The sequence below is a fragment of the Podarcis erhardii genome (assembly GCF_964252035.2).
Source record: "Podarcis erhardii genome assembly, chromosome: 10".
NCBI classification, from domain to species: domain Eukaryota; kingdom Metazoa; phylum Chordata; class Lepidosauria; order Squamata; family Lacertidae; genus Podarcis; species Podarcis erhardii.
In genome coordinates, this window is record NC_138500.1 from 7,253,502 (window position 1) to 7,267,915 (window position 14,414).

Sequence of the window (14,414 nt, forward strand, 5' to 3'; positions counted from 1 at the left end):
TGTTTAATTTTATCAGTTCATGATTCCCCTGCAGCACTGGAAATACTTCATCACGAAGCAATTAAAACAAAGGTGACCGGCAACAAAAAAGAAAATCGCGTTTTGCAGGAATTCAGTGCTCACGTCTTAAGAACTGCAAGAGGTATGCAGAGAGCATAAATAGCTTGAAGCAAATTAAACAATATTTCATTTAAAAATCCAAGGCATCGTTATATGAGAAATGGGCTTTGTTTTGACACACAGGTTTTAAGTTCACTGAGCATCAACGGTAAGACAATAATGGAGACAGATACCAAAACCTGAATTTGGAAGCATTTACCAAAACATAGACTGTAGTCTAGAGACTCATTTCTTCTTTTTTAAAAGAACTGTCAAGTCTACCTCTAAGCTGTGACCTTTTTGACAAAAATTCTTGCTCGCTAATTTCAGAGGTGTTGGGGCTGGCTGTGATTACTCATTTGGAAATGAAATATGAGAATCCGCACATGCTCAGAGACAATTCATTATTGTAACACAGATTCTGATTCAAGTCCTATTCAAACTAATTAATTGTAGCATCATCAAGGAGTTCAAAGATGCCAGAGGCTCTTTCATCCTATGAAGTCTGATCTACAAGGCCTTACTAAGGGTTCCAACGACATTAAGTCCAGCCTTCTGTTTGGCCACAGATACCAATGCAAATGAGGGACGCAGGTGGTGCTGTGGGTTAAACCACAGAGCCTAGGACTTGCCGATCAGAAGGTCTGCGGTTCGAATCCCCACAACAGGGTGAGCTCAAGTCACTCGGTCCCTGCTCCTGCCAACCTAGCAGTTCAAAAGCATGTCAAAGTGCAAGTAGATAAATAGGTACCACTCCAGCGGGAAGGTAAACGCCGTTTCCGTGCGCTGCTCTGGTTCGCCAGAAGCGGCTTAGTCATGCTGGCCATATGACCCGGAAGCTGTACGCCGGCTCCCTCAGCCAATAAAGCAAGGTGAGCGCCGCAACCCCAGAGTTGGCCACGACTGGACCTAATTGTCAGGGGTCCCTTTACCTTTACCTTACCAATGCAAAGCTTCCCCAGTCAGGATGGCCTTCTTGGACATTCTGGCTGGGAATGGGTTACTATAGTGCCTGAACTCTTTCTTAGTGGCCCTGATTTGGAGGATCAAAAAGAATATGGAAAATCAGAGTTTAAAAGGCAGGTGAGGCTCTCGTGGTCTCCCACAAAAGTGCTATTTAATGCCAACGCCCCATTTTTCACTTGCTTTTCCTGTTTTGAAAAGAATGACGATACACAAAGACTAAACTATTATATCAACATAAAGCTCTCAGGCAAGCCTTGATAAAAAGCAAACAGAAGTGTCAATCATTTACTGTAGTATTAAAATAGGGTGGGGGAGACGCCAATGGAGCTTTAATTTTCTCCCTTTGGTGAAAAACGCAGCCATTTTTTTTCTAAAAAATTGCCTATGTGACACTTCATATTTGTTGAGACACATGCTGGGGAGTTATGGCCTTGGAAATGCCGCTTTTAAAGTGATTGAATTCTCGAGGTAAACAGTCAAGGTGCAATGTTACACAGGCTTAGAAGGCTTCTTAAGAATCAAAGCTACACTTCAGCAAACCCCATTTAAACATCCTTTCTTCCCCCAGCCACATATTTCATTCTTCATTACTGCCCATTACCAAGACACTTATGTTTAAAGCAAAACAATTCTCTTGAGAAAACATAGATAGCCAGAAAAGGAAGCCAAGCCCACTTCGGGAACTCAGATCATCACACTGAAGTGGAATAATTTAGATCCACTTTTAAATATAGCTGTTTTGGAGCTGCTATAATACCTCCACTCAACATTTCCACAAATGTCATAAGGTATAAAATGGCCTCGTAACCCTGTTCTTCCCAATTATCACATGATGAAGGCATGGGTACTTGTGTTTATTTATGGGTTTATCAAAATTTAAAAATCAGCTCAACATGCCACTTTGGGTACTGATTCCCCCAGGGTCCAGTGCAACATATCCAACTGGTCTGCGGCCATGTGAAGTTGGTCCTAAATATCTTGAAAGATTTCATCTGGATATTTATCCTATCCTGAGAACTTAGACAAAGGATTCACATGTTCAACTCGTTTACCCTTCTCAGCAGGTGTCCATATTAGAATAGCACTTCAAAGTTCACAGATGGGCACCAGGAATTAACATTATAGGAGCTTCTATCAGAACTGACCTTTGGGCAATCAAGAGGAGCTCTGATAGCAGAATGGAGCATAATCTTCCATTACTGTCAGTGCATACACTCTAATTACCTCTCCCCAGTGCAAAATCATTTGGCATATGTATTCAGTTACATGCCCACTTGTAATGGTGTAGGGATAAGAAATGCAGCAGATTCATGACCAAAGAATAATGTCCTGGACACAAGCATTTCCCCCTTCGCACAGAATGGCAAGTGTTAAGAGCCAGTTGGCTGAGAGTAATCTGCTGTGCAAACATGGAGACACATTGACCAAATTCCATCAAGATTGCTCTCAGGATACCCCATTCTTGTACCCAGAGTACCAAATTGTTCTATTCATCCTGTGAATTAGTTGAGACACAGGCTGTTCCGGAGCAGTGAAGCCATGCATCAGCTGTCAAGGGAATGCTTCTGTTTGGCAGTAGCCCAGCTGTTTCACTGAATGTCTGGACATTTTGCTTAACTAGTCACTGAGTTAGAAGTCTACAGAATGCTGAGTTTCCATTTCTTGAACTTCGCCTTCCCACTCTCAAGTTAAGACACTTTCAGTCCTGGAAGGAAGTATAAGGATTAGCAACAAGAGCATGTGTCGTAGTCGTCATCCCCACACTGTTTTAGGAAGTGTTTGCTGCTGCTGCTGCTCCAAATACCAAAAACCAAGGGCACAATGTCAACAGGAAAGATTGACATTCGCCTTCCCCAGCCTGGTGCCCTTCAGTTGTTTGGGACTACAACTGGGCTTTTGGGGGTTGTAGCCCAAAACATTTGGAGGGCGCTGGGTTGGGGAAGGCCATCATTTGCCATGAAGGCAAGGTGCAGAGAATCCAAGGAAAAAGATATGAACAGTGTTCAGAGTGCATCAAGAGATCAGTTGGATATGGGAGATAAGCAAATGGAATGGTGCAGAAACCAGGATGGATAGAAGGGAGCAAGAGCAGGTGGGAAGGCAGGAAAGGTCCAGTAGAGAAAAAGAACCCTGAAGTGCAGTAGAACCTGTTGCTTAGGCAACAGATAAGCAAACACAATTCAATTATTTTGAAAGGTACTAACCACCACATTGCTACAGTTGGTCAACAAGAAATCACTTTTACTTTGGAGATCCAATGAACAAGCGTGGATAAGATTCTAGACTAGGTAGAAAATAGAGGGTGGGTTTTTCTGTGAAGTGGAAAAAGTAGTGCAGTTAAGACAGAAGACTGCTAAGATTTCCAGTTCCCAACTGACAGGTACTAACAACCTTATAGACCACATTCAGATTACTGTTTCTGCTGGACAGCTTCAGAGATGTCATATATCCGCACTCCAGAAGAAGGGGAAGAAGAGGTAGAATATTTCCCACAGATCGAAATCTAAAGGAAGACAGTCCTCTCCTGAAAATCCAGAACCATTGCAAGAGTGAATGTTAAAAGGACCTTACAGATATGCAGAACTTAAGCAAAAACTACCTTCCACAATTCAACAAAGGAGTCTTTGTTTTGGGTACAATATAGTAATATTAAATGGAGTCAAGGTCATTATTTTTTCCAGTGTTTTCGAAGTGAATAATCCCAATGCCACAAGTGCATCCCACAGGGCAAGTATTTTTACTGAGAGATATCAAAGTAACACACGCTACTGAACAAGTAATACTACTTTGCTCCAGAACACGTCAGTTGAAACATTCATGAGGGTTAGGAAGAACTAACAAGATCCTCATCGCTTTTGGCAGCAGGCTAGACCTAAAACTGCAATTTGACTGAGCCAATGCAGCTCTAGCAAAAATATTACTTTATCATTATGTTTGCTTGCATGGGCATAATACATTATGGATCAGCCACTGGAGTTCTTAGGATCAAATACAGCTGTCTTCCCCAAGTTGCCAACATAGAAGCAGAAGGAGTAGAATAAATTGTGCAGAATAAATTGTGGATGAAAACATTGTGGCTGTGCTCACAGGTCCCTTCCACACCCTCTTTGAAGTAGTTCCCCTGCAAAACTAGTTGCTGCTCAGGAGACCATCAGCATCCTGAGAAGTGGAAACAGGGTATATGCTCTTAGTACATATAAAACATTCATAAATAATAAACTCATCATAAGAGGTTGTAGAAATGAAGTAAACACAGACTTCAGCAGTTGAGTATAAGAGCTGTGGCTTTACCAAATTGAAGTAAGATTATCCTAGCCATTGGCTTAATTGCTCCTGTGTCATACCATTTTCATGAACTGTGCAGAAGCTTAACAAGTGAGCATGCAAGGCAATGGGACAGGAATGCGGTGGGAATGCACCAACAGTGAGAATGGTTTATGCAGAGAAGAGCAGGTATAAGGGAATTTTGTAACTATAGCATGAAGTTGAGAGGGGGAAAGCGGGAAGGAAGAATAGCCAAAAAGTCACTGCACACAAAAATATACATCTGGAAATGTGCTAAACTTTAGGAATTTCTTCATTACCATAAGAGTAGATCAGCACTGGAAGAAAACATAATGCCTCATTAGGGTGATGAGGCAATGGAATATTTGCTCATCTAATGATAAATTATTCCTTACTGTAAGAAGAGATTAAAACCAGGCATTTGCACAAGAAACTATCTGCAGTGCATTGGGGTGGGGTGACCCTGTTTTATGGTAGGGCCCTGGAATAGATGACCCACAGAATCCTCCTTCCAACTGCGATTCTATACATGTTTTTAATCCAACTCTTACTATTTCTCCTGGTCCCTCTGGGGGTTATAAAAACTGTGCAACTTTACATTTAGAAATGCAATCTAGTTTCTCTGGCAGAATATTGTACTTTGTTGCTCCATTATCCCCAAGATCATGAGCATTTCCTGTTCCTTTGTAAGAGTTTCATTAGTTTACTAGGGACTAAATTATAAGCCCGTAAATCAGAGCTTGAGAAACAATCAAAATAATATCAGAGTTCTAGAAAATGTTCTTTTTCGGCTGCACTCTAGGAGAAATTGAAGTAGTTACAAATGTGAAGATGTCTCATAACAGAAGCCTTAACAAATTAATCTCATAATAAAATCTCTCAGAAGTCCCTGTGGCAGAAGGTGGCTTTTCATTAAAAAAATTTCTTATGGATGATGCTGGCTAGCAATCTGACATCTTCCAGCTCAACTAAAATGCAAGTCATCAGCAGTGATGAACCATCCAGTCTGTTAGGAAAGCTATGATAGCCAATCCTCTCCAGCATCTGGAATACAAGAACAGCCAAAGGAAGCTAGCTTCTGAACGATCCACATTTAGAAAACATTGCACAACGTTTTTTTCATATTGGTCTGAAGAATACCTGTGGCACAATCCTAAGGTAAGATCCCCTGAGATGAGGTGTAGGATCCAGCGGATCTCCACCTGAATCAGGAGTACCCCAGCTGTGCTATGCCAGAGCAAGCCCCGCCCTCCAGCACCATTCTAAGTCTGTGGCATGGTGTGATGAGAGAGGGGCTTTTGCTATATCCAAAGTTCTGCCTTTGGCATGACCAGCCTCTTCATTTAAAGGGGCCCAGGCCACTTTAGCAGTTGTCAGCTGACAGAGCAAGGGAGATCATGATTCCACTAGAACTTCTGAGGTGGAGTCCTCTGAGTCAGAGGAGAGTAATGCAAAGTCCTCAAGCTGTAGAGATACTAATACCATGGACTCCTCTTCTGGTTCATTATGTATTCCTGTGGCTGCCCCGGAAGATATTCCTTCTCCCACTTCATATATCTAGCTTCAACCCTTGAAGAAAGGAAGCCTGGCCCCAGGGTCATAACATCACAACTTTATTTTCTGCCCCTCTCTCCATGGTGGCTTCTGCTGGAGGGTAGGTGAGCAGGAAACAGAGTACTGACACCTGTTTTCCTTATAAAACCGCACAGGAAGAACTAGATGCAAGATTGCTGCTGGGGGGAGTAGTTCTGTGACAAGTTAATTAATCTTGATCTTGTCCCAGACCCTAATAACACCTGCCTTTGAACGCCAAGACGCCTCCACCAAACCCAGCACACTTTATGGAGAGACTGAATGCCCTCACCATAAAAAATGAGGATGCTAGCTATTGCTCCTCCACCACCTTCATTACCGCCCATTTTTATTTAATAAACCTCCATCAGCTTAAATGAATGGTTGTTATTAGTTGAGCTAACAGCCAAATGATAATGCTCCAGAGAGATATCAGTGCTTGTTGATGCATTAACGAAAAGAGGAGAGGGGCTGAGGTCAAGCACGTGTCAATGCAAATGAGGCAATGGGAGGCACTAATGGTTTAATGCAACAAAATGCCTCAGATAATGGAATTTACAAGATTAAAAGGAAAGAGATGAAGTTATTGATAAGTATATTAAAGGAAGAAATGGCGATAAGATGTTACAAAGGGAAAGAAATCCTCTCTCTGCTTGTGCGCTCCTGCTTTCAAAATATCTTTACATCTCGATGATGAAATTAACAAAACAAAACTTGAACAGGATCAGAAAATGGGATTAGAAGCAATAATGAAAAATCTGGCTGAGTATAATGCTGAGCACTTTAAAGATATACATGCTCATAAAGTGTTGCTTGCTGTTCGTTATTTGAACATTTAGAGTGTCTCATTAAGAAGTATCCCCATTCAGCATATGGGAAAACTGAGGAAACCTATGGAAAGAGGCGCTTGCATTAAAACAGCAGCAGAGGCAGAGGAGTTAAAGGTCCACTCCCAGGTTATTATTTCAACTACATATATCTCTCACACTGTGCTTGTTAAGATCTGTTACAATCTCTTTTCAAACAGCTAAAAGAAATGCCACTTTCATATTATATTTATTGCAGGAAGGTGGGAGGTGGCAGTGGCTATTTTCCTATGTCTTTAAGCACACAGTAGCACACAATAAAGAACCATGCTGATTGCTCAGTTAAACAGGGTTCATCTCATGTTGCACCTCCTCACTGGGAGGTTTGGAATGTGAGGAGAGGGCTATGGTTGGAAGTTGGTGGGAGTAGGAGATGCTGGAGAAAACCAGCAGTCAGAAAACAGGAGGGGAGTACAGACCAGATGGGGGTCTCTATGCACCAGGGAGGGGAGCAGTGAATATACACCTTGTGTGCGCCCATGGCAGCCAATAAGGGCCCTTGAGGGTAACAAGTTACTATCATCCCACTCCAATCACTCTGGCCAGAACAACCAACACATTCAACAAGGGAGGGGTCAAATTTGGGCCTAGCACCCATTCTCCACTTCAGTGTCAAGAGGCACAATTCACAGCTCATAGAGGGAAGGAATGGCTGGCCTGAGCCTTACTGCTCCACAGCATCCTTCTAACAGTGGCAGCAAGGGAGGCTTCCCTCCCAGCAAATTCAGGTGACTTGAGGAGCCAATAGGGGCCCCGCTAGTCTTATCTAAAGAAAGGATTAGGCTTGGCTCAACAGTCAGAGCAGCTCTTCTGTGTTGACTTGCCCTCTTGTCTGACTGCACTAGAACCTGACCACCAGGCCATCTTAGATCATGTCAACTGATTCTGGACTGACTTTCCTCTGACTGTTCCTGAACCTGAACTGCCTGAACACATTTGTCTCTGATCCCACCAGGCCCAAACAAATAATCCTTTGCCATTAAGAATGGATGAAAGCTCCTGGACAATCCAGCCGCTTTCCAATTTCTTTTTCACAGCACCAAGCAAATAAGTCTCTGCTTGACCCAAACTGGTAGAAATATCTCGCAGCTTAATAAGGTAGGCTCTGAAGCCAAGGTTCAGATATAGCAACAAAAAGGTGCAGTGGGAAAATCTGCTATGCTTCAGGGCCTGCCATGTCAGCACAACAATAGGAAATGAGCTAATTTGACTGCAAACAAGGCTCCCGTTCTGAACAAATTATCTTTGGCTGAACACATTCCAATCGAACGCAATAGAAAACTGATGGCTCCACCTGCTCAGTTCTGAGAACGGAACAGAAGGTGGCAGCAATGCAGGCTCTGGTCCAAGAAGCAAACATCTAACTCAGAGGGGAACTCTGAATGCTATTATTCACCTTCAGATGCAGAAATAAAGAGCTATGTGCTGTTTGTACAGATGCAAAAAAAGCCACAACAATGACAGTCAACACAGGAAGGCTGAGGAACCAGCCAGAATCATTCAGAAACCAAATGCAGCAGTGATTATTTGCCCCTCTTCAACGAAAGCAGCAGAATTATGCAAAATATGTGATGGCTTGCTTAGTTTTTCAGTCCATCAAACCTAGCTTCTCTTGGGTAAATGTAACACCAAATCTTTTATTTTTATATATAGTCAGAGCCCTGATTACATTAGCAACTCCACACAAGATTCAGACCCTTTAATCACCTTGGCTGCTCTTGGAATCCTTTCAGATCAGCAATTATCATTCTACAACTATGCTGCACAAAACAGGATTTCAAAGAAAATATTATCCAGATTGAAGGGAGTAGTATGAACGCTTCCTAAGTTCTGGAGCCAACTCACCTAGATGTCTCTAGCCCGATCCACCCAGTTATGGAGACTTTATATACATGGTGGTACAGGAGAACTTCTGTGTTTAAAACATCATGCAACCATGCTATCCATCCCCCTCCCAATTTTGCAAAATATAGATTATGCACATTGGTTATATGCATACAGAGAAATACATTGCTATGCACACAATGGGCAGGGCGCATGCATGAGCATGACACATTTCCCTGTATATCTGGGGCAGCAAACATGGTGCTCTCTGGATATTGTTGGGACTACAAATCCTCACCATTGGTCATGCTGCTGGGGCTGCTGAGTCCAACAACATCTGGAGGGCACTATGTTTACTACCCTTGCTATACAGTGGTACCTCGGGTTACAGACACTTCAGGTTACAGACTCCGCTCACCCAGAAATAGTACCTCAGGTTAAGAACTTTGCTTCAGGATGAGAACAGAAATTGTGTGGCGGCAGCGGGAGGCCCCATTAGCTAAAGTGGTACCTCAGGTTAAGAACAGTTTCAGGTTAAGAACGGACCTCCAGAACGAATTAAGTTCTCAACCCGAGGTACCACTGTACTTCATTATGCATACTGACTACGGATTGAAGATGTTGGGTGAGAAACTGGCTTGGAAACAAATCACTCCTATTGATGCAACTGGAAAAAAGATTGGGTTTTCATCCAAAGCATCACACTGTTGATTCATATTCCATCTGTTATTCCCCTAGAGCTCCCAAACCCATTTCAGAAGCACTACTTCCTACTCAGTAATGCCTCTCCTCCACCCCCAGCTGCCTTTATGTTTTCTTCTCTTCCAAGTCCGCTGAGAGTCATGCCCTGAGCAAGTATTCTTTTTTGTTCTTGCTTCCCTGCGGCAAAATACAGCACAAAAAACCCAACACAAGCCCTGGAATGAGACAGCCCCATCAATGCATCCTAAGCCACAAGGTGTTACAGGGAGGGAATGCACTATGGATAAGTCGTTACAGACACAACAGCCCAAGATGATTCATGCAAGCAATATGCAGAAGAATGCACACACACACATGAACATTGGGTGCAAACAGAGAGTAGGGCACACAAAATAAGTAAGGAGGTAGGAATAGGCTGGTCTAGCTAATTCCAGCCTCCCCATTCACATCCAACTCCAACACCAGGAACCTAACAATAATTTCTGCTCCTCCTTGAGGTAATAAAAGATGGAGTCCCTGTCCCCGCATGCCAGCATAAACATGACGTTTCATAGTTAGCAAGTTTGTCTTTTCAGGATTTATTTTCCAGCCTAACTACAGGACATTCAAAATTCCAAAATTATTTTTGCTGGGTCCATTCATTTATAAATGCATAGAACTATACCCAGATAATCTGCAAAGATCTCCCCAATAAGTTTTAAGCTGGTGTCACAAGCCAGCAGCAAATGCATATTTTTCTTCATCTAGCTTCATATAAACACCAGCCGTCACCATAATACCTTCGCTGCTATGCTCCTGCTTCTGGGAAAAGGTTGCCTTTCTTACATTAATAAGTCTTTCCAGAATTAATCATTGTACATTAGAACCAGCTGGAGTGTTTTGAGTGATAATGAAACCTGTAACAAGCCATCTTCAGACGTCTTTGCCAAACAATAAGGGAATTAAAATTTCAATTTAAATGCAGAGGTTGGAAACACGCTTCAGTGGCAAAATTACTTCAATTAATGTGAGTGGAATACAAAGAACAGACTGCAGAAATGTGATGCAGCAACCAGAAATCATGCCATTAATGCGCTTGCATCAAGCCCACACAATGACTGCAAAGGTCTAATTTAGACTGCACATATCACAGAGCTACAGGCAACAATATTTATCAGCTCTCCCATTTCAGCACATGAGATATCAGTGTCTTTGTTGGATCATTTTAGGCTTTTGATAAGCCAACAGCTGTTTACCTTGAGGACGAAGGACAAGAAACATTATGCATCCCTGACAGTTTAATAATTATTTTATACACCACTCAGATCATACAATGAAAGAGAATGGAACTACCCAACAGCTAGAGCACAATTACCGCATCTTTCTAATGTAGAGACAGAGGTAGGCTAAAGAAGGCTGACGCCAAGGAGCTCTCCTCTAGAGGCATTTAACACACTGATGCAGCAAAAATTATCTGTGCTATCAGAAAAAAGGGGTTGCAAGCCTACACTGCTGAGTCAGTAGAGAGCAAGAGCATTTCCACAAATCAGAGAAGTCAGTCCACTATAGCACCAAGAGATAAACCAGTCTGAAGTCTGCCTCACTTATCATAGAATCATAGAATTGTGGAATTGGAAGGGACCACAAGGGCCATCTAGTCCAACCCTCTGCAATTCAGGTGTATTTTGCCCCACGTGGAATTTGAATCCACGACCCTGAGATTAAGAGCCTCATGCTCTACTGACTGAGCTATTTATTTTTTAAATTTCATAAAATTTATTCACCACCCGATTATAAAAAGCCTCGATGGAGTTTACCAAAAGATAAAACAATAAACTTGAGGGGGAGGAATCACAACTGTACCTTAAAACATACAAAAATTAACATACTAAAAATTACCGCAACTTTCTAAGCATCTGGGTAGGCATGTCTAAACAAGAATGTTTTTAGCAGGTGCCAAAAAGAGTACAGTGAATACGCCTGCTTGATCTGAATAGGCAGGGAGTTCCAAAGTGTAACTAAACAATTGAGTTCTTACAAATGCTGTTATCATGTGGCACATGTAGCAGTGCCAATTATGCAGAACAAAGTGGCTAAGTGGGCACATGTGGGGTAAGGCAATATATAGCTACGAAATGCATAATAGTTAATGACTGTGGACTAAGACCAGGACTTGAACATGGAAGATCTACATTCCACCTAAGCAGTCTCACTGTGAGATGCAACACAACATCTTAATAGCTTCATAGTTGAAGGGAAACAGCAACATTTGAAAAGGAACTTTGGAAATTAAAAGTGTTATTTAATAATGAGTAAACTGAAGATGTCAATTGTTGACTGGTCACAAGTAACACCTCAGGGCCATCTAACATATTACACAGGTTTGCCATCAAGGGTACCCTCAACAAAGACTTCAGCCAGTCACTGTTCGCTGGTCAGTGTACTATGATCAAATGTCTGCAAATCTGTGTCAGTTGCAGTCACATATTGCATTATTAGCTGCACATTTTTTAAAGTATTTCCAAAATGAAATGGCTGGAATGACCCTCAAAACTGTTTTTTAAGGAGAACCCAAAATTAAATAATTTATCTGATGCTTTCCAATATGTCGAAAGCTGACAGTGCTATTGCTGCTCTCTATCAGGAAGCTGAGAGTTCTTCAGCCATAATTTTGAACAGACATGTGCAACTTAAATTCACATAACAGCAGTGATAGATGATCTTTAATAAGGCACTGACACATATGGGATAAGCAGAGGTTTAATTCTTTCAGCATCATATTCTTTCGAATGCTTTGAAAACAAAATTAGGAGGACAGGGCAAGTGAATTTAGCAGAGGAAGGGAGCATCATGCAAGGAGAAAACAGGAGATGTTAACACAGAGGGGCAAATTGAGTAAAGAGGGGAGCAAAAATTTGTGCACTCAAATTACTACTTTCCCCCTTTTCACAAGGATACCTGTAGCACCGAGGAACTGGATCATCAATAAAAGGTTTACTTCTCAATGGCCCATGGAAAGCACCAGATTTCTGATCAACCACAACAATCTAGTTTCCTACAATAACACTAGACTTCTTCCATACTCATTAATGATATCACTGAGGGAACATAATTACAGAAAGCCTGTTGCCTAAAAATATCCTGAGTTAAAGGCAAATACTGTTCAAATGAGGATCTTGAGACAAACAAGGAAAGCAATAGGCAGGACAATGCAGGGACAACGCAGATGTGATCACTGCAACTGCAGAAGAAGAGTCATTCTGAAATTACAATTATGGCAAAGTGAGAGGTAACAAAATGGAAAAGTCTGTAATAGTCTATTAGAGTGACACCTGGAATATGGACACAAGTGAGATAGAAATTTTTAAAGCAGAAACAGCAGCCAAGGGCTGAGAAGGCATGAATCAAGGTTAAGGACACAGGGTCAAAGTCAGCAGAGTTTTCAAAGCAACCAAAGAGGTTAATAGACTGAAGATAAAAAAAAAGGAGTGAGTGACAGAAGAGGGCAAATGAGACAGGCAGAGAGAACAATACAGTAGGTGAGTAAATGGCAGATCTAATTACTCAGACCCAGATAGCAAATCTAGCAGACACTTATCGGACAGCTGTCTGTCAAGCACCAGCTATCACCTCTTACCAGCATATCCGTGGCTGTGAGGTAGTGCTTGCTAGCCATGCACTGCTGCAGCTTCTGGGGCACTTGCTTGATGTTCTCAATCTCATCCAGCAAATTCAAGACGTGCTTGTGCTCAATGCCTTCAATCCACAACTTGCGCAGCTCATCCCGCTTGCAGTGCAGAAGCATCTTGCAGGAAAGCAAATTCTCCTTGACCTGGAAAAAATACACCACAGCAGCTCAAGTGAATCAACAGACTTCTGGTTAGAGCAAGCCTGCCCATGTCAAATCATAGTTCTAACATATACGTTAATAGAGATTTTGGTTCTACGGTCCAGCCCTTATATAGCCCTAAAGGAACCACCATGTGCACAAGAGGGAGGTATGAGCAGGCTTGGGGGGACCCCAAAGTTTGCAAAAGTACAAAAAGGTATTGGGGGGCTCTCAAGCAGGGGGGAGATCCTCCAAAACATCCTTGTAACTGAGCATGCCCATTGGTCATGGAATACTGACTGAGTTTGTGGTCCACGCTACAGAAAACCAAGAGGGAGGGTGAATGAAATGGAATATCCTGGAAAGAGTTCAAGCTAGCCGTGAGCACTCCACATTACAACATGATTTTTCAGGCCCCACATGTAAAGTATATGAAGGCCCTCAAGGTTGACTTGCCACTACAAATTTGAATTATCTACGCATCATCCTCCACACTCCAAACCATGATATGCTGCAATGTAGACTAACATGGAAACACGGAAACACACACACACACACACACACACACACACACACCTGATACTTTTTTCAAATCTACAGCCTGCCGTTCCAAGAAGGTTCAGGGTAGGTAGCAACGGATTAAAAACTGCCAGCGATTATGGATTAGGTGAGAAAGGTGAAACCAATGGTTGGCTTAGTTGCCCTTACGTCAGAGAGACGGGGCAGCCTTTTGTTATCATTGCCCAAGTTCCTCCAGTCCTAGACAGGCAGAACAGGCAAAGTCCAGATGAAATGGGGAGTTGAAGCAGCAGGAGTCTAGGAAAACAGAAGCTCAGAGTGACCTGAGAAGGCAGTAGACCAAGGACCAAGGAAGTTTTAAGAAATGATGGGTAGGAATTTAGCTAGATAGTTCTTCAGAAAAATGGAGATGGCTTCCATTTCGAAAAACAAAGTTACCGAACTTTCTAAAATGAGGTCAGAGGAAGGTTTCGAAGAAGGAGAGAAAGAAAACAAAATAATAAAAGAGTAGAGATGCAGAAGTGATGAACTACACATCAATTTATAGCCTGAGGCTGCAAGCTTCTGGTCATAATTGAATTACAAAAACCAGAATGAAACAGTTAAAAAAACATTATGCTAAAACTCTCAAACCTTAGATGCAGATCTCTCAACCCTTCTCCCTAAAGCCAGTCTGCACAGAAAGTTTTATGACACATTCTTGCTTATGCTTTAGCAAATTTTCATTGGAAGGATTTAAGACACACATACAGTAAACACCAGACATCTCTCTG

The 14,414-nt window shown here is 42.1% G+C and overlaps 1 protein-coding gene across 2 annotated transcripts in view; it reads right to left on the reverse strand.

Moving 5' to 3' along the window:
• The window catches only part of EXOC4 (exocyst complex component 4), a 361,468-nt gene that overhangs the window by 316,158 nt on the left and 30,896 nt on the right, over positions 1–14,414 (reverse strand). For both annotated transcript variants that reach the window (XM_081879704.1, XM_081879705.1), the window contains exon 3: positions 12,931–13,125. In XM_081879704.1, coding sequence (XP_081735830.1) covers positions 12,931–13,125 — 195 coding nt within the window. The remainder of the gene's footprint in view (positions 1–12,930; positions 13,126–14,414) is intronic.